This window comes from Chiloscyllium punctatum, chromosome 4 (assembly GCF_047496795.1).
Source record: "Chiloscyllium punctatum isolate Juve2018m chromosome 4, sChiPun1.3, whole genome shotgun sequence".
NCBI classification, from domain to species: Eukaryota; Metazoa; Chordata; class Chondrichthyes; order Orectolobiformes; family Hemiscylliidae; genus Chiloscyllium; species Chiloscyllium punctatum.
Genome location: NC_092742.1, coordinates 44413379 through 44439817, shown reverse-complemented (window position 1 = coordinate 44439817; position 26439 = coordinate 44413379). Strand labels below are relative to the sequence as shown.

General features: G+C 40.9%; 1 protein-coding gene across 9 annotated transcripts in view; it reads left to right on the top strand.

Annotated features, from left to right (window-relative positions):
* eml1 (EMAP like 1) overlaps positions 1-26439 on the top strand; it is a 253491-nt gene that overhangs the window by 171844 nt on the left and 55208 nt on the right. For 6 of the 9 annotated variants that reach the window (XR_011960435.1, XM_072568529.1, XM_072568532.1 and 3 more), the window contains 5 exons: positions 5508-5558; positions 13255-13389; positions 15035-15063; positions 19150-19176; positions 21213-21342. Coding sequence is in view for 8 of the 9 variants with exons in the window: in XM_072568529.1 (XP_072424630.1) it covers positions 5508-5558; positions 13255-13389; positions 15035-15063; positions 19150-19176; positions 21213-21342 (372 nt within the window). In the remaining variant the exon portion in view is untranslated. The remainder of the gene's footprint in view (positions 1-5507; positions 5559-13254; positions 13390-15034; positions 15064-19149; positions 19177-21212; positions 21343-26439) is intronic. The other 3 variants (XM_072568527.1, XM_072568530.1, XM_072568533.1) reach the window with 3 other exon arrangements.

Here is a 26439-nt window from a genome sequence, read left to right as displayed (position 1 = left end):
ACCATTAAGTGTACAAGTCCTGCTAAGATTTGCTTTTCCAAATTGCAGCACCTCACATTTATCTAAATTAAACACCATCTGCCACTCCTCAGCCCATTGGCCCATCTGATCAAGATCCCATTGTACTCCAAGGTAACCTTCTCCGCTGACCAGTACACCTCCAATTTTGGTGTCATTTGCAAATTTAGTAACTATACCTCATATGCTCGCATCCAGATCATTTATATAAATGATGAAAAGTAGTGACCAGCACCAATCCTTGTGACACTCCACTGATCACAGGCCTCTAGTCTGAAAAACAATCCTCCATCATCACCCTCTGTCTTCTACCTTTGAGCCAGTTCTGTATCCAATGGCTATTCTCCCTGTGTTCCATGAGAGCTAATCGTGCTAACCAGTCTCCCATGGGTAACCTTGTCAAACACTTTACTGAAGTCCACTGCTGTGCCCTCATCAATCCTCTTTGTTACTTCTTCAAAAAACTCAATCAAGTTCATGAGACATGACTTCCCATGCACAAAGCCACGCTGACTATTCCTAATCAGTCCTTGCTTTTCCAAATACATGTAAATCCTGTCCCTCAGGATTCCCTCCAACTACCGACGTCAGGCTCACCGGTCTATAGTTCCCTGGCTTTTCCTTGCCACCTTTCTTAATTAGTGGTACCACGTTAGCCAACCTGAAGTCTTCCGGCACCTCATCTGTAACTATCAATGATACAAATTTCTCAGCAAGGGACCCAGCAATCACTTCCTAGCTTCCCACAGAGTTCCAAGATACACCTGATCAGGTCCTGGGGATTTATCCACCTTTATGCATTTCAAAACATTATCTTGACTAACAATTTAGAACATGCAAGTCATTAAGTAGGTAAAAATGAAAGCAAGCTTTGTGTAATCCCAGTTTATTCCTCTCGACCACGTGTTGCTTGTATAGTTTGGATGCATATATCCTTGTGTGATAGCTTCACCAGGATGACACTTCATTTTAGGTGTTCCTAGTGCTGATCATGTCATGCACTCCTGCACTCTTCTTTGAACAAGCATTGGTTCTGGTGTTTTGATAAATATGTCTAAATGAGATATTGCTCTTGTTACTTCCATTCTGCTAGAGAAGGTGCAGAGAGCAAAGATATATCACTATAACAGAAAAAGATTCTCAAATATATAGAAAACAGTAATACTGCAGTATTATTCCTGTACACCATTATGTGAATATATTAGCTGGCGATGAGACCCAGAATTAAGTTATTACCTTCAATTTAATTCATTGTAAAATTACAACATCTTAGTTCAATTGCTATGGGATTCAGGTTGCGATTAAACAGTTGATTCCAAAGAACAGCGGATAAGTAATTTATGCTAAACCTTTATAAATCTCTGATTTGGCCTCAGCTGGCGAATTATATCCGATTCTGGCAGCACATTTGAGAGAGGATATCAAAGCTTTGGAGATAGTATGGAGGAGATTTACCAAAATGTTCTCAGAGCTGAGGGCACCCGGAATGAGGGAATTTAGTTAAATGCAAATGTTAGGAAAGCTGTGAACATTCTCCTTGGAGGAGAGAAAAAATGATGGTTATGTTAAAGTAGATTCGCTGTAATAGTTTCAGTTCAGGGAGGGGTGATGATAAGGTAGTACAAACTAAAGGTAATTGGCTAAAATGACCAGAGGGGTAATGAGGAGAGTTTATTTTAAAATGCAACAAATTAAAATTTGTAATGTACTGCTGGAAAGATTATCGGAAGTAGATTTAATGGTATTTGAAAGAGGGAATTGAATACACTTTTGAAAATGAAACATTTGCCAGCCATTGGGCTGTGGTGATAGTTATGGGAATGTGGGGATGGGGTCAGGTTAAGAATAAGAGAGTGACAGCATCTTAATGGTTCTTTCAAAGAATTTAAATGGGCTGAATGTCTGCTGCCTTCTGTACTGTATGCTTCTTCAGAGAAAATCTTATCTCTTTGTTTTTGAATGTCAGCTGTCACCACTTCTGAATACTGACCCCAGTGGTTCCTGAAGAACACATCCCCCCCCCCCATCCACTTCACAATCTTCCCAGCAGCAAGCAAGTTGAGGGGGACTGTCCAAGGCTCTCAAAGCTGGACAGTCCCATTTAACCAGAGATAGGCACGTCCAATGTAGATGGGAGACAACAAGAGGACTTCAAGAATGCAGACCACTCTGAAGACTTCAAAGAAAAATGTTAAAATAAGGGAGGCCACAGCTGCCAGGAGTGCATTGTGAAGGGGAGCCTATCGATAGGCTAGCATATAGCTGCAGTTCCAATCCCCTAGCATTGATGGCTTGGGGAAAGAAGGAGGTGCAATTGGAAGAAAGATTTCCCTTAATGAAATCTCCTAATTTATATGGAAAAAATACATTACCTTGACTTGCTATTTGGAACACATAAGCCATTAAAGAGGTAAAAATGAGCTTTGTATAATCCTAGTTTATTTCTCTATACCACATGTTGCTTGCTGTTTAGATGCATGCAGTCCTATGTAGTCGCTTTACCAGGCTGACACTTCAGTTTTAGATTGACCTAGTGTTACTATTATCAAGCCCTCCTGAATTCCTCCTTGAGCGAGTATTGGTCCCCGGCTTGCTATGATGGAAATGCTAGTCCATGGGGTTACTGATTGTGGTTGAATGCATTTCTGCTACAGCCCCTCTTGGAGCAATTCAAGTCACTGGGGTAAAAGGGAACGCAGTAATAATAGGGGACAGTGTAATGAAGGAGAAATTGACTCAGTTCTTTGCAACAAAGAACATGAGTCAAAGAGGCTGTATTGCTTGCCTGGTACCAAGGTTCAGGATAGCTGCTCTGAGTTGGAGAAGAGCCTACAGTGGGAGGGGGAATGTCAAATTGTCATAGTGCACATAGTTACTAATGACATAGGTTGGATAATGTAAGAGGTTCTGTAGCATCGACATGAGGAACTAAGCACCTTATCAAGAACCACAACTTCAAAGGTAATACTCTCTTGAGTGGGAACAGTGGGTTCTGGTTCATGGGGGTCTGGCACCATTACTGCGGAGAGTTGGATTTGTACCATTTGGATGGTCTACACCTAATGCTCTGGAGATTCTAAACTAAATCATGGGGGCAAAGAATCACATTTAGCAAGATGTAATAAGTCAAAGCGTAAAGACAAAATGAAAGAGAAAAATATTTCATCTGGGAAATTGGAAACAGGCTGTGATAGGAAGCAATAGAAAGGACAAACCTAAGAATAAGTCACTGAATCACAATTATTCCAGTGCAGAAGGAGGCCATTCAGCCCACTATGCATGCTGTATTACCTAGTGCCAACCTCCTGCCTTTTTCCTGCATCTTTGCATATCATGTTTATTCACAAAATCATCCAATACTTTCTTTAATGCCTCAATTGAACCTGCCTCCATCATATTTCTGGACAGAGTATTTTATACCTTCACAATTCACAGTGTGGAACCTTTTTTTAACCCCGACATCACCCCCTACATTGCTTGTGCATCACTTTAAATGAATACAGCATTCAGAACAAAACCGAGCTGATAGCTCAGATAGAAATCAGTAAGTACGATCTGGTAGCCATTACAGAGATATGGCTGGAAGGATGGCATGGATTGAGACCAGAATTGAAGGGTACAGATAACTAGGAAGGACAGGAAGCTAGGAAAAAGTAGAATGGTAACTCTATTAATTCATGAGCATTTGCACAACAGAGAGGGCTGACCTAAGTTCAGTAAACCAGAATGTCAAAGTGGTTTGGGTACTAATGATAAATCATAAGGCTAGAAGTAATTATGGAAGTGGTGTATTGGACCCCTGAACAGTAACCACATGGGAGGATGGAGTGTAAAGAAGAAAGAACGGGACCTTGAGAGAAAAGTAAAGCAAGAATCATGGAGGATCTTAATCTACATATAGACCAGAAAAATCAGACGGGCAAGGGTAGCAGTGATGCGGAGTTCATAGAATGTGATAAATAGCAAGGAGGACTACAGGATGATGCAGATTGGCTAATCAAATGAGCTGAATAGTAGCATGTTTATGGGGGCACAATTTAAAGGTAAGGAGCTGGAAGTTAAGCGGGGATTTGATAAAGAAAATGCTTTCACCCCAAGAGTTGGGGCTATCTAGAATTCATTGCCTAAAAGGGTGGTTGAGGTGGGAACCATTGATATTTAAAAGCTATTTCGATGCACACTTAAAATGCCATAGCATACAAGGATATAGTGCAGATGCTGGAAAATAGGATTAGAATAGATGATGTTTGATGATCAATACCAACACAGTGGGCATAACAGCCTCTGTCTATTGCTGTAAAACTCTATGACTGCAATGTTTTCATGGTTTTTGAGAACAGCATGTTCTGGAGCTGACCAGAGAGCAGCTAGCTATACCAGATCTGATATCATGCCATACATTACAAACTTTTCTAACTACTGAAGGCATTTTGTAAAGTTGTTGTGAAAAGAAGGCCTGAGAAAAGGAGAGATGTAAATATTTTAACTGAGAGGGCAAAAGATCTGTTAAATAGAGTGTAATGTAGAAAAACATGAACTTAACCCATTTCAGCAGGAAGCATTTGATCTGAATGGTGAGAAGTTGCAGAGCTCTGAGATGGAGATGGATCGAGGTGTCTCGGTACAAAGGGTCTTTTTAGATATATTTTCTTAGGTATATTGTCCCAAGGCACATATAGGTGGCACAGTGGTTAGCACTGCTGCCTCACAGCGCCGGAGACCCAGGTTCAATTCCCCCCTTAGGCGACTGTGTGGAGTTTGCACAATCTCCCCATATCTGCGTGTGTTTCCTCAGGGTGCTCCGACTTCCTCCCACAGTCCCAAAACGTGCAGGTTAGGTGAATTGGCCATGCTAAATTGCCCCTAGTGTTAGGTAGATGTAGGGGAATGGGTCTGGGTGGGTGCGCTTCGGAGGGTCGGTGTGGATTGTTGGACCGAGGGGTCTGTTTCCACACTGTAAATAATCTAATCTAATATAGACCTACCAAAGTAAGGATGACAGATTTCCTTCCATAAAAGGACATCAGTGAACCAAATGGGTTTTACACCGACTAGTTTCTCTTTCAGATTTGTAAATAAATATAAAGTTCAGTATCTGTCATGCTGGGATTCAAACCCATGTCTCAAATACTTTAATTTGGGCTTTTCAGTTAGTAGTTCTGTTGCATTACAATAATACTACTGCTTTTCCAGTCACTGTGCATAATCATATTCATAATAGACATATATATTAAAAGAAGTGAGACATGTAACTCAGTTGGAGTGTTTTAAAATCTACATGGTATTGTAACGTTTCACCGACAATGTTTATATCTGGTTTTATCTAGACTGGTGTACTGAGCTATCTCCAATTTACAACAGTTTTGAGTAACATTTATAACTGTTTTCACCTACATGATGTGTGTTTTCATAAGCTTTTCTTCTTTTTTGTCTTTTTATTTTTGTTCATTTTCTTCTCATTCCAAATCGCATCTCATTTCTGGATGTAGAAAGCAAAGGTGTCTGACTAGTATGTCTAAACTGACTAAAACTGCCAAAAGGTGAGGCTACCTTAAACTAAGTTGAAATAGAGATTTGAATAGAGCGCTCTGCTGTGATATATACCTTGCTTTCCATACTTACTGACACCTTTGTTTAGATAACTAAACAAATTCAGCAATTATGTTTGGGAAAGAAAGGTGCCTCTATTATAGCTGGAATAATTTAAAGAAAAGTTGACTGGAATGAATAAAGATGTTAAAACTAGCTTTTCAGGACTAATTGGCATTTTAGGAGAAAGTGAGGACTGCAGATGCTGGAGATCAGAGCTGAAAATGTGTTGCTGGAAAAGCGCAGCAGGTCAGGCAGCATCCAAAGAGCAGGAGAATCGACGTTTCGGGCATGAGCCCTTCTTCAGGAATGGCATTTTATTTAGCATTTTAATTGGCATTTTAGCAAATTAGCAATGTTAATTGTATATGTGTTGTTTATACTGAATAGAGCTCATGGGGAAAAAAGGTCACACTAATCAAGCAATTCCCTCAAATAGTATCTTCCCATATCAGAGCCATTCTACGTTGGAAGAGGGCATTTGTCTTCTTTAACCTGAACCTTACGGTTTATCGATCAGACAGCATCCTACTACGGGTTCTGATGATGAATCCTAAGTATTCCTTTTGTTATCTCAGGGGCAGATGTTTATTTCTCAATAAATTTATCTGCTGAAACTGGATCTCATATATGTGTAATATTTCATTTCTTTAGGCTATTGAATGATGCAGAAGTCAATACTTATTTCTACTCATACACAGGGATTCTGAACATTAGTCATTGTTAGAGGCCATTTGCTATTTTCAAAATTATTCTCGCCATTAAGTGAGAAGTAATGTTTCCTTCCTGAGCTATGAAAATCAGCATGAGGCACTTCCCAAAGGTAAAACTAAGTAGGCTGTAGATACAGACATGAATGCAAGCAATTAGAAAGGTTTCTGTTAAATAGGCAGCTGTTTCTTCTTTACATGAAAATGGATTACTTTGTATTTTTTAATACAAGCACACAATTCAATTGAATCTACTCTGGTCCATTATTCATTTGTTTGGATAATTCCATTCATAGAAGCTGTAGTATTTGCTTCGTGTTAGAAAAATACAACTCTCAGCAATTTAAAGCTAAAGTCCAATTGTTGGAAGTTTTACTAAATGTTATTCTGGGTTTTCAAATTGTTTTTACTAATGTTGTTAATAAGGGGTGGCATGGTGGCTCAGTGGTTAGCACTGCTGCCTCACAGCACCACGGACCTGGGTTCGATTCCAGCCTCGGGCGACTGTCTGTGTGGAGTCTGCACATTCTCCCCGTGTCGGCGTGGGTTTCCTCTGGGTGCTCCGGTTTCCTCCCACAGTCCAAAGATGTGCAGGTTAGGTGAATTGGTCATGCTAAATTGCCCATAGAGTTAGGTGCATTAGTTAGGGAGAATGGGTCGGGGTGGGTTACTCTTCAGAGGGTCGGTGTGGACTAGTTGGACCGAAGGGCCTGTTTCCACACTGTAGAGAATCTAATCTAAAAAAAAAACTCCCTTTGTTTCACTAACCAGCGAATTTTTGGCTATAAAGCTTTTTTGAATATCAGGAAAATGAATTTCTCACAGGTTTTTGTGTTTCATCAGCTAATATTGGAGCTGTGAAAAATAAAGTTAACAAATGACTAAATAAACTTCATGATTTCATACTCTGTAGGCACTCTCAGATTCTTAGGTAAATTAGTTGGAAGTAATAATCAGATAATGATGTTTGAAGGTTATCTCTGTGGTCAAGAGTAACCCATGCACACAAGGTAGTAATATTCTTTCTCATATACCATCAGAATCTGAAAATAAAATATTGTTATCATCCCATTTCTCTAAATAGCTCCAAAAGATTGAAAGAAAATGCTTTGTTGTCTATGTAGTTTTGGTGGTAACGTTTGGAAGCCTTCGGATATCTGGGGCAGGATACAAATGCTGAAAGTGACGAAAATAAAGTGTATCTGCAATTGATGTAGTGAACTGTTGTTGATATTTCAAAAAGTGAATTAAGTTGAATATTGCACAATATTGCCATATTGAAAAATGGAAATTCTTTCTTTTGCACAGATCCATGCTGCAGTTGTCTAAACCAGTTTAAATTTGTTTTTCTTATTCACAAATATTTATTTTCCTCTTCCATATAACTTTTCTCTTTCACTACTTATATTCTAATTTTTCTCCAGAAAACCATTTCTGGAATGCCATGTTTTGTTCTGGTGGTCATAATATTTTAAAAAAAATGCTTTGGAGAGGGAGCAAAAGGAGAGAAAGCTGTATAAGAATATGGAGGAGAAGAAATAGAGGATGATGCTAATAGATAAGCAAGGATGGGCGGATGCTCAAGTGATGTCTTCATGTCAGAATTTGGGCCAAGTAAACTGTTTTTTTGTGAATCCCTAAAAACTCTGTGTAACTCCAAGTAACTTGATTAGTTTCTAGGGGGTCAGTTAGTCCATTTGCCTGGACAGCTGGTTTGCAACGCAGAATAACTCCAACAATGTGGGTTCAATTGTTGTAATGGCTGAGATTACCTTGAAGGTCCCTCCTTCTCAACCTCACCCCTCTCCTGAAGCATGGTGACCTTCAGATTAAACCACCATCAGTCATCTGTCTCAGAGCAGCCCTGTGGTCCCAGAAGGACTATGGCTATTTCACCTTTTATTAGTTTATGGATCCATGAATAAGAGGACAATTTTCTAGTTTTCTTTATTTTCAATACCTTTGTGTTCTTCAGGCCTTTGGAATGTAACTTTTTCACCTTTTGTCCTCATCATGAGCATGAAATGTTTCCTGTAGACAGCTGTTGCATGTTTCAGATGCAAATTAAGCACTTTTCCTTTGGACCCAAAACTACATCCTGGACCCAAAGGATTGTTCTTCATGGACCACCATTTGATTCCAATTTCTAAATCTCTTCCAACATGTTTGAAGGGCCCTTGTGGCACAGTGATAGTGTCCCTTCTCTGGCCTGTGGAGTCTCAGGTTCAAGTTGCAGCTACTCCAGGGGTGGGATAATAACATCACTGATTTAAAAAAAATCAATCTTTCATTGAATAGCAATCTCTGATTTAAAAAGAAACCTGTTTCAATGAGACTTCAAGTTTAGTGTGATTCAGTAATGAACTATAACCTGCTTTATTCTTTTTAACTTGTGCCATTTAGAATTGTAGAACCCCTATGCTGTAGAAAGTAGGCATTTGGCCCATCAAATCTGCACTGACCCTCTGACAAGCATCCCACTTAATCCCAGCACCCCCCATCCCCATCCTTGTAACCCAGCATTTCCCATGGCTAATCCTCCTAGCCTGCACATCCTCAGTCATTACAATGCAATTTAGCATGGCCAATCCACCTAACCTGGATGTTTTTGGTTTGTGGGAGGCATTCCGAGCACCTGGAGGAAACCAACGCAGCATGGGGAGAGCATGCAAACTCCACGTGGACAGTTGCCCAAATTTGGAATCGAACCCAGGCCCCTGGCACTGTGAGGCAGCAGTGCTAACCACTCAGCCACTGTGCCACCCTTTTAGGCCCTTGATCAAGCGTCCGTACACATTCCACAAAAACCTCAAATTTAAAATTCTCAATCTTTGTTTTCAAAATCCTCCATAGCCTCACAACCTCCACATTTGCAACCTTCTCCAACCCTGCAACCCTCCAAGTAATTGGCTTTCCACCAACACTGGGCTCTGCTGGGGAGCTCTTTACTCCAGCATTGATGGCTGGGCCTTCAACAGCTAATCTCTAAACTCCAGTATTCCTTCCTTGCCTGCACCACCTTTCTACCTTTGAGTATTGTCTTATAGCCTGACCTAGTGAGTCCCATTGCCTTTGGTTTGGTGTCAGGTTTTCTCCCTGTGAAGAACCTTGGGAAGTTTTGTTTTTACATTTAAATATGCTATGTAAATTAGGTTAATATTTTTGAGCACCCTTGTAGAGATATATTTCAATCTGTATTCCGGCTTGAATTTGAACCACAAACAAAAAGAAAATGTTTCAACTATGACATGACTCATAAAACCATATGATCAGAAAAAGTAGATGCAGAAGTAGGCTATTCAGCCCATCAAGTCTGCTCTGCTTTTCAATGACATCACAATTGATCTGATAATCTGGAACTTCCGTTTTCTGCCTTTTTCCCATAATCCTCGATTCCTGTACTGGTTAAAAATCAGCCTTGAATATACTTAATGACCTAATGTCCACAGGCAACTGTGATAAAGAATCCCACAGATTCACAACACTATGACAGAAGAAATTTCTCTTCGCCTCCTAATTAAATGAACGACCTCTTATTCTGTATCTGGTCTAAGACTCTCACAAGGGGAAACAAGCTTTCTGCATTCTCATCTATCTTGACAAGCCCGCTAATGTATTCCTTTAGTTTCTTTACTTTGTCTGAACAATTTTACATTCAACAAGGAATTATTTGTGGGTGGTAAAGATTTCTGTAGGAACAGAAATGTCTCCACAAATGCATGTGGCAGAGCTAAAATAAAAGATTGTGTCTCAGCACAGATAGTTCTGTGGTGTGTTGAGGGTAAATATTATTTAATTCCCAGTAGACGGCTGGCAACGAAGAATGTCATGTACTTTATCATCCTCCTTTGATAATAATAAGATACAAATGGAAATTCCAGTACAAACCATTTATTTTCCCAACATCAATACAATCAGTAAATAAGGCAAGATTAGAATCAATTCTAAAAACCCATTTCAGCTGCCAAGATAATTTCAGAGCTGCCATATTCAAAAAAAGGCTAGATTTCCAAGGAAGACATATATATGTAGAGAAAATGAACATCCAATGTTCAATCAGTTGGATCATCTATACATATTATTCTGTGCTAGTCGTGTATAACTAGCATTGATTTAATACTGCAAACTTAAGAAGGAATCCTATGATTGAAAAATAGAACAGGATTCCCCAAAAAAATCATAAGATACAGGAATAGAATCAAACCATTAGGCCCATTGAGTCTGCTTCGCCATTGGATCATGGCTGACATGTTTCTTAACCCTATTCTCCTGCCTTCTTTCCGTAACCCTTGATTCCCTTATTAATCAAGGACTTATCCATCTCTGTCTTAAATACACTCAATGACTTGGCCCTTCACAGCCCCTCTGCGGCAATGAGTTCACAGATTCACCACCTTCTAGCTGAAGGAATTCCTCCTCATCTCAATAGGGTAAACCCTTCACTCTGAGGCTGTGACCTCGGATTCTAGACTCTCCTACTAGTGGAAGTAGCTTCTGTAAGTCCATTCTATTCAGGCCGCTCAATATTCTGCAAGTTTCAATCAGACCCCCACTCATCCTTCTAAAGATCATCAAGTACAGTCCTCAATCGCTCCTCCTAAGACCAGCCCTTCATTCCCAGGATCATTATTGTAAACCTCCTCTGGATCTTCTCTCCAACACTAACGCATCTTCCTTAGAAATGGGGCCCAAAGCTGCTCACAATATTCCAAATATGGTCTGACCAGAGTCCTATACAGACTCAGCAGTATGTTTCTACTCTTGTATTCTAGCCCTCTTGAAATGAATATTAACATCGGGGCAGATTTTTTTTAAACTTTTCAAATAGACGCTGAATAAGTAGTAAAACAAATTGGAAAATTATCCACTATCTTAGAGAAATGCACAGAATATCCTCAATTCTTAAAGACTGGAGTCATTATGGCACAGAAGGAGACCATTCATTGATTCCATGCTGACTCTCTGTAAAGCAGTCCATTCAATCACATTCTCCTGTTCTTTCTGTACAACTCTACCATTTTATTTCTTGCATGTGCCCATCCAATTTTCTTTCATTATCTCGGCTTCCAACACCCTCATTAGTAGGGAGATCATTGCTACTTGCCATGTTAAAAAAGGTTTCTCCTCACATCCCCACTAACTCTCTTCCTCAAAATGTTAAATCTGTGGCCTGTCATCCTTGCATCATCAGCTTTTCTATGTCTACCTTATCTAAACCTGTCATAATCTTATGCACAGCAGGTCAGGCAGCATCCAAGGAGCAGGAGAATCGACGTTTCAGGCATGAGCCCTTCTTCAGGAATCAGGCTCATGCCCGAAACGTTGATTCTCCTGCTCCTTGGATGCTGCCTGACCTGCTGCGCTTTTCCAGCAACACATTTTCAGCTCTCATCTCCAGCATCTGCAGTCCTCACTTTCTCCTATAATCTTATGCACCTCTATCAAATCTTTTTGTCTCCTTTGCTCCAATAAAGTAACCCACCGACTCCCACAGCTACCTGGATTACACCTCTTCCCACCCTATCTTTGCAAAAATGCCATCCCATATTCCCAATTCCTCCTCCTCTGCCGTATCTGCTCCCAGGAGGACTAGTTCCACCACAGAACACACTGGATGGCCTCCTTCTTTAGAGACCACAATTTCCCTTCCCACGTGGTTAAAGATGCCCTCCGACGCATCTTGTCCACATCCCACATTTCCGCCCTCAGACCCTACCCCTCCAACCGTAACAAGGATAGAACGCCCCTGGTGCTCACCTTCGACCCTACAAACCTTCGCATAAACCAAATCATCCGCCAACATTTCCGCCACATCCAAATGGACCCCACAACCAGGGATATATTTCCCTCCCCATCCCTTTCCGCCTTCCGCAAAGACAGTTCCCTCCGTGACTACCTGGTCAGATCCACGCCCCCCAACAACCCACCCTCCTGTCCTGGCACTTTCCCCTGCCACCGCAGGAACTGTAAAACCTGTGCCCATACCTCCTCCCTCACCTCCATCCAAGGCTCTAAAGGAGCCTTCCACATCGATCAAAGTTTTACCTGCACATCCACCAATATCATTTATTGTATCTGTTGCTCCCAATGCAGTCTCCTCTACATTGGGGAGACTGGACGTCTCCTAGCAGAGTGCTTTAGGGACCATCTCTGGGACATGCGCACCAATCACACCGTCCTGTGGCCCAACATTTCAACTCCCCCTTCCACTCTACCAAGGACATGGAGGTCCTGGGCCTCCTTCACCGCCGCTCCCTCACCACCCCATGCCTGGAGGAAGAATGCCTCATCTTCCACCTCGGAGCACTTCAACCCCAGGGCATCAATGTGGACTTCAATAGTTTCCTCATTTCCCCTTCCCTCACCTCACCCTAGTTCCATACTTCCAGCTCAGCACTGTCCCCATGACCTGTCCTACCTGCCTATCTTCTTTTCCACCTATCCACTCCACCCTCCTCTCTGACCTATCACCTTCATCCCCACCCCCACTCACCTATTGTACTCAATGCTACTTTCTCCCCACCCCCACCCTCCTCTCATTTATCTCTCCATACCTTCAGGCACTCGGCCTGTATTCCTGATGAAGGGCTTTTGCCTGAAACGTCAATTTTACTGCTCCTCGGATAATGCCTGAACTGCTGTGCTTTTCCAGCACCACTAATCCAGAATCTGTTCTCCAGCATCTGCAGTCAGTGTTTTTACCTCCAATAAGAACAACCTTGACAACTTGTTTTCTTGGTATTTAAGATGTAGGCTTTTAAAATATTCATTTTTTCCTTAACAGTAGTATATTTACATTACCTTGACGTAAAATCTGAAGAAAGCTGCTGTATCATTGGAAAACACTGCATTTGAAATGAGAAGCTGGTTCTCAACTAAATATAACTGCAGCAAAGACATTAAAGTTTCAGCTAATGAGCCATATTTTTAAATGCAGTTCTGTGAAGAGAAGCAACTCTTCTGAGCGAGTGTCATCTGTTGCACGTAGAGAAAGCTTTGGAGAGTCAAAGAACAGCAGGACCCGCACTGGCTCAACTAGCAGTGGTTCCAGTGGGAAAAAAACCAGCGACAGGTAAACGAAAGTGCTTATTTATAGTTTCTCTCATTCTTGCGCCATCTGTAATATTAAACTGAGGTTTGATTGTCTTAATTCATGAAAAAAAAATTCACATGTTATTTGTGACTTCCTGGCTTCCATAGTAAGGTAGCATAAACTGGGGAGAAAAACACCACTTCCTTCGAGCTCAAAGAGCGCAATCTGAAGTAAACCTATTGACATGAGAGGATTTATTACTCGCTTGTGCAGCACCATGGGGTATTACTCAGACAGGAGGAAAATTTGAAATATGTTTTCTCAAAAGTAACAGTAAAGAGTGTTAGTTTACATCTGTGAAGTTTGAATTGTTATGAAATGACTTGAATTTGTAGGGCCACTAAATAAAGTTTGATTTCAGGTTTCAATAGTCTGGATTTTGTGGCCCTCTGCCAGCTTGTTTGAAGGGACTGGTGGAAGTGTTGAACAACACTTGCTCTTGAGGCCTTTAGGTAGCTAATTAATGACCACTTCAGAGCCCTGTCTTGCTCCCATCACTATCCTCTCTGTGGCATGGTGAGACCCAGACAAAGCTGAGTCAAATTTTTGTGTGTGAGTGGGGTGTCAAGCAAGAAGGTGGGACCCTTCTTTCTGGTGGCCCTCTATGCCTATTGGAGACATTTCCCACCTCTTTACACTCCACCTCCTTTTGCCCCTTTTTGGAGTCTGCTAGCCAAGTCCCACAATACCCCAGATTAAACTGCAATGCAACTTCCAAACTTCTTCCTCTTTGTGAACTGGCTGTAGTCCCAGCAATGTTCACCATTCAGACCACGTTGGGAATATAGCTCTGTTGGAATGGCGGGTAACTCTCTCAGGTGGACCATACACTTCAGATAAAGGCGAAGGTCTCAACAGAGACTTAACACACCATGAAATGGCTGTGCAGCAGATGACTTTTTCACGGGTGAGCTCTCAACCAGCATTTCACTCTGGCAGGTACTGGACACACCATCCTCCAAGATTCAGCTCAGTGGCTACTATGTGATCATCTTGAGTAGATAATGCTGATAGATTGATGCAGGGTGACCAATAGTTGTTGAATTAATTTGACATCATGTCAATAGATTAGATTACCTACAGAATGGCCCAACAAGTCCACACCGACCCTCTGAAGAGTAGCCCACCCAGACCCATTCCCCTACTTTATACTTACCCCTGACTAATGCACCTAACATATGGACAATTTAGCATGGCCAGTTCATCTGACCTACACATCTTTGGATTGTGAAAGGAAACCGGAGAACTCAGAGAAAACCCACGCAGACACAGGGAGAATCTGCAAACTCCACACAGACAGTTGCCTGAGGTGGGAATCAAACCCAGGTCTTTGGCACTGTGAGGCAGCAGTGCTAACCACTGAGCCACCATGCCACCCCTATTGTGAAGGCCAGCTGAATCTGGTACCTTTTGCACTTCTGTGCTTGATGAGCTACAAGTAGCTGAATTGACTAAGTGTCCCATGTACTGTGGATGATGGCCTGCCACTGGTGTTGTGACAGCTTTAAGGGGAGTTCCAACTCATTTTTTGGACTAGAAAAGTAATTATGCTGTTATTATAAGCAATCTAATATAAGAGATAGTAATGGTGTAGAGATTCAGTCCAATATTATTTCTTTCACAGCAAGCCCAAGGATCCTCTCTTTAATGCAGGTGAGTAGCTCGAAAATTAATTCCTTTTCAGTAGCAGTCTTCCGAAGTGTTTGTTTCAATTATTGTGAAAGTATGACATTCTTTATCTTTTTTGTGCTTTATGTCTTTTTCTAATTTGATTTCCTTTCTTTTTGAAATGAAATCTCTTGCTTTTCATTTTCCTACATTTTCAAATACCTAATTTTGGAAAGCTAGGGATAAGGATTAAACCAGAATACCACAGCAGTGTGTCATCACATCAGGCATTCATAAAATTGCTGAGATAGAAACCATGTGGGACCTACTGACTGACGCTGAGACATAAGTTTTGTGTTAAACAATAATGAGTCACAATATGATACTGAAACAGTGTATCCTTTCTTTTGCTTGATACATTTGTGAAAGATAATTGCTATCAAGAGTGTGTTTTCTGAGGTTTCCTGTCTCTCCCCTTCCAATTTGCCCACCCACCTTTTCAGGACTTATGCATTTTCACATATCTTCTTCAACTAGGATACATTGCATGTGTAGTCTTTAGGAAGTTTCATACTAACCATTTCTCCTTCCTTTGGTCTCCACAATGGAATAAATTATGTCTACACAGTGCTTCCCATAGAAATCCAGTCAAGGATAGGACCATTGTATTGGTATTCCAGGCTTAAGCGCAATACTAATAGAGAATGCTCTGTTATAGGTCCCCGTCTTGCAGATGCAATGTTAACCCAAGTCCCTGTCTGCTCTCTCTATACGTAAATAAAACAACCTTGGTACTATTCAAAACAAAAGAGTGATGGAATCTCCTTAGTGTCCAGACCAATGTTAATCCCATAACTAAAGTCACTAAAACAGACTATTTAGGCATGCATCTCATCAATGTTTGTGGACCTGGCTGTGTGCAAATGGGTTATGAAGCTTCCATTAACAGTGAGAATACTCTAAAAGTATGTCATTGGCCAAAAGCACTTAAGGATGATCCAGGGTCATAAAGGCATTCTCCAAATCAATTCTACATGTAGAAGTTCTTCTTAGGAGTAGGACGTGCTCAGCCAAAAGCTACAATAAAAGAAACCACACATATAAATATTACCCCACTTATTCACATACCTGGTTCTTCATCTTCACACACACATACCTGTTTCCCCAGTCCTCTGCTAGCTGCTTAGCACTAGAAAGCTAACCTCTAACTGGTTCCCTACCCAACACAGTAGATAGCAACAATATTTGTTCATTCACAGCCCCTGTGGTATGGAAAACATATCACATCAAAGATGCTTCACAGGAAGAGGTATTAGCGGAACCAGCCATTTTGGTTAAAGATACATTTACTGACAGTTGTCAAGAATGTAAAAGATGTAACCTATTAGAGGGGTTTGTGGACAGAATTTAATTTGAGACCTGGACATCTGAAGGCATGACTGACTCTTAGAATAAAGGGAAGGGGGGATGCCCCAGAGGCCCAAGTGAGTGGAATGGCAGTTGTGGAAGGGCCTGTCAGACTGGAGAGGTTTATATTGATGGGGACTGGCAAGGCCAGGAAGGAATCTAAACAGGGTTAGAATTTCTAAGACTGTATGTTGCCCTATAAGCAATATGAAAACACTGATTCTGAGGTTTGGTCGAGAGATGAGGTGGAAAGTTAGAGCTCTATATCATTAACATACTTCTAAATGCTGCCCTTATATCTGCAAATCATGTTACCTAGAGGTAGGCAGATGAAAATGAGGGGGATGCAAATGTTGTGTCCTTGTGAGACTTCAGGGAGGATACTGTTGGTGATGCTTCATCTCTGATTTGTTAAGCTGTATTTAAGAATAGAACCAAGTGAATGTAGCATTTCTGAGAATGGAGTGAAGGCCTGCTACACAGGAAGAATGGTGAGAGAACAGGAGAAAGTGAGGACTGCAGATACTGGAGATCAGAGGTGAGAGTATCGTGCTGGAAAGGTACAGCAGGTCAGGCAGCATCTGAGGAACAGAAGAATCGATGTTTCAGGCATAAACCCTTCATCAAGAATGAGGGGGCTGGGGATTGGGGGGGGGGGGGGGGAGGGAGGGGGTGGTTGAGGATGTCTGGGGAAAGGTAGCTGACAATGCGATAGGTAGATGAAGGTGATAGGTCGGAAAGGAGGGTGGAGCGGATAGATGGGAAAGGTGATGGACAAGACAGCGTTCCAGAGAGACCATTCCCTCTGACTCCCTTGTCAGATCCATATCCCCCACCAGCCCACACCCCACTCCTGGCACCTTCCTTTGCCACCGCAGGAAGTGCAAAACCTGTGCCCACACCGGTCCCCTTACCTCCGTCCAAGGCCCCAAAGGATCCTTCCATATCTGACTGAAATTTACCTGTACCTCCACCAATGTCATCTACTGTATCCGTTACACCCAATGTGTTCTCCTCTACATCCGGAAGACAGGAAGCCAACTTGCAGATGGTTTCAGAGAATATCTCTGGGACACCCGCACTAACCAACCCCACTGCCCTGTGCTGAACACTTCAACTCCCCCTCCCACTCTGCCAAAGACATGCAGGTCCTGGGCCTCCTCCATGGCCAAACTCTTACCACCTGATGCCTGGAGGAAGAATGCCACATCTTCCACCTTGGGGCCTTGCAATCACATGGGATTAAAGTGGATTACACCAGTTTCCTCATTTCCCGTCCCCACCCCCACATTATCCCAGTCCCTAGCCTCCAACTCAACACTGCGCTCCTGACCTGAACATTGCCTTTCCCATCTATCTGCTCCACCCTCCTCTCCAACCTATCATCTTCTCCCCATCTTCATCTACCGATTGTATTTTCAGCTACCTTCCCCCCCCGCCGCCCCAACCCCACCCTCCCATTTATCTCTCAGCTCCCCCGGGCCCACAAGCCTCATTCCTGATGAAGGGTTATGCCCAAAACTTTGATCCTCCTGCTCCTCAGATGGAGGGAGAACAGGGTTTGGCAGTTTGGGTTGCTGTTTGTATTTAAATGGTTAGGGCACCTTGTTCCCTCATCGCAGATTGCTGGGTGTGTCCTAATTCAAGAGTAATTCTTGGGGTGTCAGTAGGGGACAGCACAGTGGCTCAGTGGTCAGCACTGCTGCCTTATAACGCCAGGGATCCAGGTTCGATTCCAGCCTCAGGTGGCTGTCTGTGTGGAGTTTGCACATTCTCCCCATGCCTGCGTGCATTTCCTCTGGGTGCTCTGGTTTCTTTCCACAATCCAAAGATGTGCTAATTACCCATAGTGTTCTGGGATGTGTAGGTTAGGCGCACTAGTCAAGCGTAACTATAGGGTAGAGGAATAGGTCTGGGTGGGTTACTCTTCAGAGGGTTGATGTGGACCTTTTGGGCCGAAGGGCCTCTTTCTACAATGTAGGAATTCTAATTCTAAAAAAAAATTAGGAAGGAGGTATAGTGATGGATTAGGATCAGGACTGCAAGAATCAAATACATGAGAGGGGAGAATTGGAAGTGGTGTATCAGTTGGTGGGAGGGGATAAAAGAAACAAGAGAAAATAAAAAGAGAGATACTAATAGTTTTAGGTTCTATTGTTCCCCACAGTAAGGGATATTCATTAGGAGTACTTGGCAAGATACTTCTATAAGATTACTGCCATCAGTCTTAGTCTGGAAGCTTTCTTGTTCTGTTTAGGGTTTATATTTGGTGCATTTAAATAAAAATCAATGAGTCTGAAACTTGAATAAATCTGTTCTTCTGTCATTAATACATTCTATGCTCCTAAAGGAGAGAGAGACTGTCCAAATGTCTGATATGAATGGGCAGCTGCCAAACATATTTATTAATGTAGAATATTTCAATAAGTCATATCTGGTGAACCTTTGGGATAACCATGTCAAAATATTCTTTTAGTATTTAAGGGATTGAGAGTTTATTGCTTTGCAGCAAATCATTAATGACATTTGCATGTAATGAATTATGAAAACGTCTAAATATGCCAAGATAAGTGAAGTACTCAAAATTCCATGTTTTATGTGAGGTTATTTAGAAGCTGTAAATGAATGTGGCTGTTCAGTCCTTAGAACAGGTGCTAGGTGAACCTGACTTTCCTCATACACATCTTTATCTAGCACTTCTGTCTCTATCTCTGTAATCACAAGGGAAGCGCCGTGTGATGCATTGCAAAGGTAGGTCTCATTTGTGCAATATTCTAGCTCTCTGAACGTACCTGTTTCCTAGCTGTCAGGTCTCATTCACATGCACACACAGCCTCTTCTGCAAGCACGCTTACATTTTCTTTGAAATGCAAAGCTTTCGTATCTGGATATCACTTTTCATGCAACCAAACTTTCCAATTGCATTAATCAGACTTTTACAGGAGCCATAATCACCCTGAACATTATTTATTTTGTCAACTAAGGTTCGGGGGGTGAGGGAAGACTTGGGAGTGGGAGGAGTCAGTGGAATAATGAATAAGTCTCCTGAAGAACTCCTAGATCCTGTGTTGTCTTTGAATTTGGCTTGTTCAGTCATGTGACTGACGTGCAGAGAGCTATGTAATGTAGTGTTGCTTGCTTTTGAAAATCCACTAGTCCTTGAAAAATAATCACCTTTCAGGCTGTACTGTCAGTTTGTAAGATGTGCATGAGAGTTTGTCAAAATGTACTAATGTTTAAAAATAAATTCTAGCAGCTGATCCAAATTTAGTACAAAAGACATAACTCTCAGTCAGGAGTAACCTTGTCAAAAAACTCATGCATGCTAGTAGACAAAACCCAAAACTAAACATAGTCATTCTCCTAGTAGCAAATCCTATTTATTGAGTAACATACAAGCTTAGCTTGGGTGACCATTGATTTTGTGGTGTCTAATTTAAAGCTTCTTGTGTTAGCAGTAGACATAATGCTGAGTTTGGATGATAGGGGAAATGTGATCATGATTGAAGGTAAAGAAAATAAAAATTGGGAGGAATGTAAAATGGAATGCTGACTCATTATCTTCCATTTCCCACTATTTCACAGACCTAGCACTTTGGCTGTCTGTTCAGTATTCTTATCTTTACAGCACAGTATCACTCAATTTTCTCAAATGTGAAAAGGATAATTTTTGGGCGTGTTCTTTGCAGTTTTGTGACAATGACAATTTTAATTTAAAGTGAAATGCTGCCTAGATAAGAAAACTGGAATAAGTTATGAATGCTTACACTGTTTAAAAAGAGGCAGATAATTGAGGTGTATGCTTATGTATCTTTATCCTTTAGTTTGTAATAATGGTGTTTCTGTAACTGAGAGATTGTAAACCAACATGTTGCAATAATGAAAACTTTTCTTCATTAATCACAATTAGATATTAAATATGGTGTCCATTAGATGTTATAATCACCTGGTAATGATTTTATTACTTCTGTCCTCCTATCTATTATACGTACATGACAATTCCATGTAGTTTTGGTACAGATAATGCTGATTCAGTCTACAAAGCTGACTGATTCTCCTGACAGCAGTGCTGAACAAGCTATTTTGCTATCGAACCAAGAACCACCTCTTCAAGAATCTGGACCAACCTCCACTAAAACTGTTGGGATGCTTGGAACTCACAAGTTACCTTCTCTGACCCTACCACTTCCTAAAAGCCCAAGTCAGATTCTCATCAGCCCTACTGCCATGTCAAGGTCTCCAAGTTTGATTAGCCCATTTAAATCCCCAAGCCAGTACTTCCAGATCTATTTTTAACTCCTTAACTTCTACAATTAAGTATTTGATGGGCTGTAAGGAATTAAATCTGTTTTGCTTTATTTTCTTCTCTGTGTGTCTGCCATGCACATTTCTATGTCCGGTTTTGCTCATGTCTTGCTTTCTTTCTTCTGCACACTGTGTTTTCTGCACTAAATTCTTTGTTTTGGCATGTATAATATTGGTTCAATAGCATGTGCCACCGATTCTATTTTGAATTTATGGAATGTGGTCACATATTGTTGCATTTTGGATAATTTTACCTAATTATTTTTAACATTAGCAACATTCACTGCATGTAATGATATTGTATGAAATCTTTCATATAATAAAGACAATTACAATTTTAAATCAAAGACTGGTATTGGCTGTACTTTAATTTTTTTTCTCTTTGTTCCCCTGAATGTTCCTTATCTGATATTATTTTACCAATATAACGTCTAATACAAGTGTTCAAAAAATGATCATGATATTCTCTGTCCTTTTTATAGAGGAAGGATATGTAAAAATGTTCCTGCGTGGACGTCCAATCACCATGTATATGCCCCAAGTTATTAAGGAAACCTACAGTTTGGAAGATAAAGGTGAACTTCCAGCCAAAAAGCTGAAGCTAGACTGGGTGTATCCTTCAGCTTCTAGGTGCCAGTGTTGAATTATTTAGCCTTAACTATGTACAGTTAAATAATTTTCATTTCATTAAGCCACACAAAATGGTAAAAATAGCAGATTTGGTTATGAAAATTATTTAATAAAATGATGGATGTACTAGACACTCCTGTGTGGAAATGTCCCCTGGGCTAATTTCTATTTTTACAATTTTTGATGGATATCGTTTTACATTTTTGCTTTTTAAATTCCATTCTGACTAAAATCATGTAGTAACCTGTTTGGAAAGTGAATGTCTGTTTTCATTTTGATTTTTTAAAATCTCCATTGTGTAATATACATGCAGTAAAATCTTTGTTAACATTTGGAAATGTACGAATCAAAGCATTGTTTTGCGAGTTTGCGGTATTGCGTTACATCTTGCTGACTGATGAAACTTGTAGACTTGTTGTTGCTTTGCAGAAATTATTTCCCCAGTTACTTATTAGATCTTGTGTTTGTTAACAACTAAGAACACAAAAGAACCATCAGCCCAGTCCAACCTCCTTATCGCATCTGTAACACTTTAGCACAATTTCTGATGTATTGTAGGTCTAATTGAATGCATGTTTTTCATACTTAAGAAACCGGTCCCTTATTTAAGATTAGATTAGATTCCCTACAGTGTGGAAACAGGCCTTTCAGCCCAACCAGTCCACACCAATCCTGCAAAGGATAGCCCACCCAGACCCATTTCCCTCTGAATGATGCACCTAACACTATGGGCAATTTAGCATGGCCAATTCACATAACCTGCACACCTTTGGACTGTGGGAGGAAACCAGAGCACCTGGAGGAAACCCACGCACACACGGGGAGAATGTGCAAACTCCACACAGACAGTCACCCGAGGCTGGAATTCAACCTGGGACCCTGGTGCTGTTAGGCAACAGTGCTAACCACTGTGCCACCCCATACTAACCTGGCAAAAGAATTTTGTGATGTTGTTGGAGTCTGGTGGTAAATGAGTGTTTTATGAGCTCCATCCTGTCTAAAGGCACTGCCCCCTAATGTCACAGTCTCCACAACCCACAAACTGCAGCTTTAATGCTGCAATCAATTGCACCTATTCTCATTGCTTTACGTATTACCTTGTCTATAATGGTAATAGCAAACCAGGGTACTGTCATTCTTTTGCCTCATGGTAGTGATGATGGTATATTTCACGCACTTAACTTTGTTAAGATGTCAAGAGATTACTTCAGACTAGAAGCTAATTTAAAAAATGCAATAATGGAGACATTTTTCAAAGAGTTGGGGCAAAAGCCAAGAAGACATTGGGTAGATAGACAAGGTCTTTTCCTTGGGGTGGGAGAGTCCAGAACTAAAGGGCATAGGTTTAGGATGAGAGGGGAAAGATATAAAAGAGGCTTAACGGGCAACATCTTCATGTGTGTAGAATGGGCTGCCAGAGGAAGTGGTGGAGGCTAGGACAATTGCAACATTAAAAAGCATCAGGATGGGTATATGAACAGGAAGGGTTTGGAAGGATATGGGCCAGGTGCTGGCAGGTGGGTCGAGATTGGGTTGAAATATCTGGTTGGCATGGATGAGTTGGACCGAAGGATTTATTTACGTGCTGTACACCTCTATGATTCTGTGACATGATGTGCCACACACAAGCAATTTAATGATGCTTCCCTGAAATATTTTGCTTGAATGCCACTCTGTTCGGTAAAATACTGGGCAAATGTCAGTCATACACATTGTAACAGACATTGTAGCCCTATAATTCCATTACACTGAATTTGCAACAAACTGAAACAATATCCATTGGTGGTCTATAGTGTTATATCTGGCAAAATTTCCTGTTTCAGCTTGTTCATATATTTGCTGGAGCACCTATAGTGGCTGTAATTAAATCAACCAGTTTGCTGATTATGAACAGAGGAAAGGAGCAGAAAGATTTGGGGGCAAATTGATCCAGGGCCCAGTGAGATATGAGAGTTGCAATATATGTACACGAGACTGCTTTTTTTCTCAGAGTAGCAGCATTTGGCACTCATTCACCTTTTCTTCTTGAAGTACTGACCATGTAGGAGGTAATACTAGGATACTCAGTTCAAAATTCCAGAGAAGTAGGAATCACTAGCTCCATCCCAACTGCTGTAAACATATTTTTAAAAATTAAAGAAAGCAAAATAGCTACATTTATCCAGCCTAACCCACATAATTGTGTTGTCTTGTGCACTACAATATACCCTCTCCCCACTGAATCTTTACTTTATGTAGTCTCTTAGAAGTGATTAAAAAAATTAAAACTTACACCAGTCAAAAAATAACGTTTGGAAAATTATAAGGTTAGAAATGATATAGTTGGGGCATGTATGCTAGAGCATTCTGCAGTGCTGTTCTATCCAGTAACTAGTGAAGGTGTCTGTTTACATCTCAGACATCTTTATTTATTATAGAAATATGTGCCACATTGTTTGTTTGTACTCCTCTGCATCTCTTAGTTGGAGTTATTATCCCTAAGAGTAAAGGGTGGTCCTTTACACATACAGGCTATAGATACATATACAGAGGGGTGAATTCCAAAGGATATGTATATCATAAACCAGCAAGGTTTGGCTGATTTGCAGCCTCCCTTGTTTGTTGTTAAACACTTTCTGCATGTTAAATAACTGGAAGCCTTCTGCTCATGAAGGTGAGAGGGTTAAAAAAAAGCACTTGCAAAGTAGTATAGATGCCAATTAAGCAACTTTGAGAACCCAACAACTTTGGGTTGTGGAGATTTACCACTGATTTTCTGTGATGCTGAAACACGAACTTCCCAGTCTCCTGCAGTATATATCTATTCCTGAATACATGTTCAGCCTGCACCCTGACTATGCATTAGAGAACTATCTGAAATAACTCAATGCCATGTAAGTTGAGGTTTGTATCCAAAGACAGCAGTCTGGACAGAATTGGAGCTTGTTGTATTTACACATTAACTGGCAGATGTAAATCAGTTCCTTGAGCATGCTTCACTGTCTGATAAGACCATGGCTGATCTGATTGAAGCCTTGACTCCATATTCCTGTTTACCCCCCTCTATAACCACAGCTTCTTCATTTAGATTAGATTAGATTCCCTACAGTGTGGAAACAGGCCCTTCGGCCCAACAAGTCCACGCCGACCCTCCAAAGAGTAACCCACCCAGACCCATTTCCCCTCTGACTAACGCACCTAACCTATGGGCAATTTAGCATGGCTGGCACATCTTTGGACTGTGGGAGGAAACCAGAGCACCCGGAGGAAACCCACGCAGACTCAGGGAGAATGTGCAAACTCCACACAGGCAGTCACCCGAGGCTGGAATTGAACCTGGGACCTTGGTGCTGTGAGGCAGCAGTGCTAACCACTGAGCCACCGTGCCACTCAGCCTTAAAAAAAGTCCAGCCTCCATTGATCTCTGGAAAAAGAAAAAAGTCTCCTCATTCAGTCTTAAACTATTTTCAACCATACTCCCCTAGTTGTCGTCTCTTCCATAAGGGTAAACATTCTGTCAGCATCCACCAGTCAAGTTCATTCAGCACCATGGATGTTTCAACATGATAACTTCTTGCTTTCAAGTGCCTCTGAGTGTTGACATAATCTGACCACACTTTCTCCATAAGATCACCCAAGAATCAGTCAAGTGAACCTTCTCTAAAACCCAAAACTGTACACACATCTTGACGTGTGTTCTCATCAACAACTGTAGCAACATTTTCCTACTTTCATACTCAATTTTCCTTTTGATAAATGACAACTTTCCATTTATTTTTGTAATATATGCTGTAGGTCCATACTAATTTAATGGATTTCATATACTAAGATGCCCACATCTCTTTGTAACTCCTGTGTCCATTTGAATAGTGTATTGTTTTTATATTCTTCCCATCAAATTGGACAAGTTCACATTTTCCCAAATTATGCTCATCCACCAGATTTTTGATCGCAATTTAAGGAGTCTGCAATGGGATCTAAGTTCCTCATAATCTATTCTTCCTACCTTGATGGCATCAGCAAATTTAGCAGCCATGCATTTGGTTCATTGAGCAAATCCATTGATGTAAATTATAAATGGTCGAGGCCTCAGTACTGATCCCTGTAGAACTCCACTAGTTACAGATTCCACATCTGAAGTGCCTCATAAAGAGTCATCTAGACTCGAAACGTTAACTTGTTTTCTCTCTATGGATCTACCTGATCCACTGTAATCTCCTGCACTTTTTGTTTTCAGTTCAGATTCTAGCATCTGCAGCAATTTACTCCTGCATTTATCCTGACTTCCTGTTTTGGTTAGTTAACTAATCCTCTATTGATGCTAACGAGTTATGTACTACATCCCAAGTTCTTAATTTGCATAGTCACTTTTAAAATAGTACCATATCACATGCCTTTAAAATTTCAAATATACCACATCTACAGATTTCCCTATATCTATGTTATTTGTTACTTCCTTAAAGAATGCCAATAAGACAGTTAAACATGATTGGCCTTCCACAAAACCATGTTCCCTGATGCTTATATAATCTCACAATCAGATACAAGTTCATTAAGATGTCTAGATCAAATATTACTCACTTATTCCTGTTTATCTGACCCTGTAAAAGCAGCTACTTGTATACTTGGCTAAGTTACACCTTGTATATTGCAAAAGTAAACCCAGGAACTGTGAGATAGCAATACCACTGACCCTCATGATGATAATGCTTAAAGATGTAAAATGAACTCTCAACAATCATACAAGGACCTTCCAGAAAGGAGTTTGGAATGAAAAATGGAGGAAATGGTTCCCACCTCAATTTTCTGGCTAAGATAAAGAGTTCACTGAATAAAAAACGAGAGATCTGTGAATGTTGTAAATCAGAAACAAAAACAGAAATTGCTGGAAAAACTCAGCAGGTCTGGCAGTACTTGTGGAGAGAAATCTGAGCTAACGTTTCAGTTGAGAGATCCTTCCTCAGAGCTGATGGTAGCTAGGAAAATTTCAGTTTCTATGCAGAAGATAGGATAATGGGAGGGTTAAGGAGTTACTTACTTATTTAGTTACTTAAGTACTTACCATCATTTAATGATGAAAATCTGCAAAAATAGAAATTC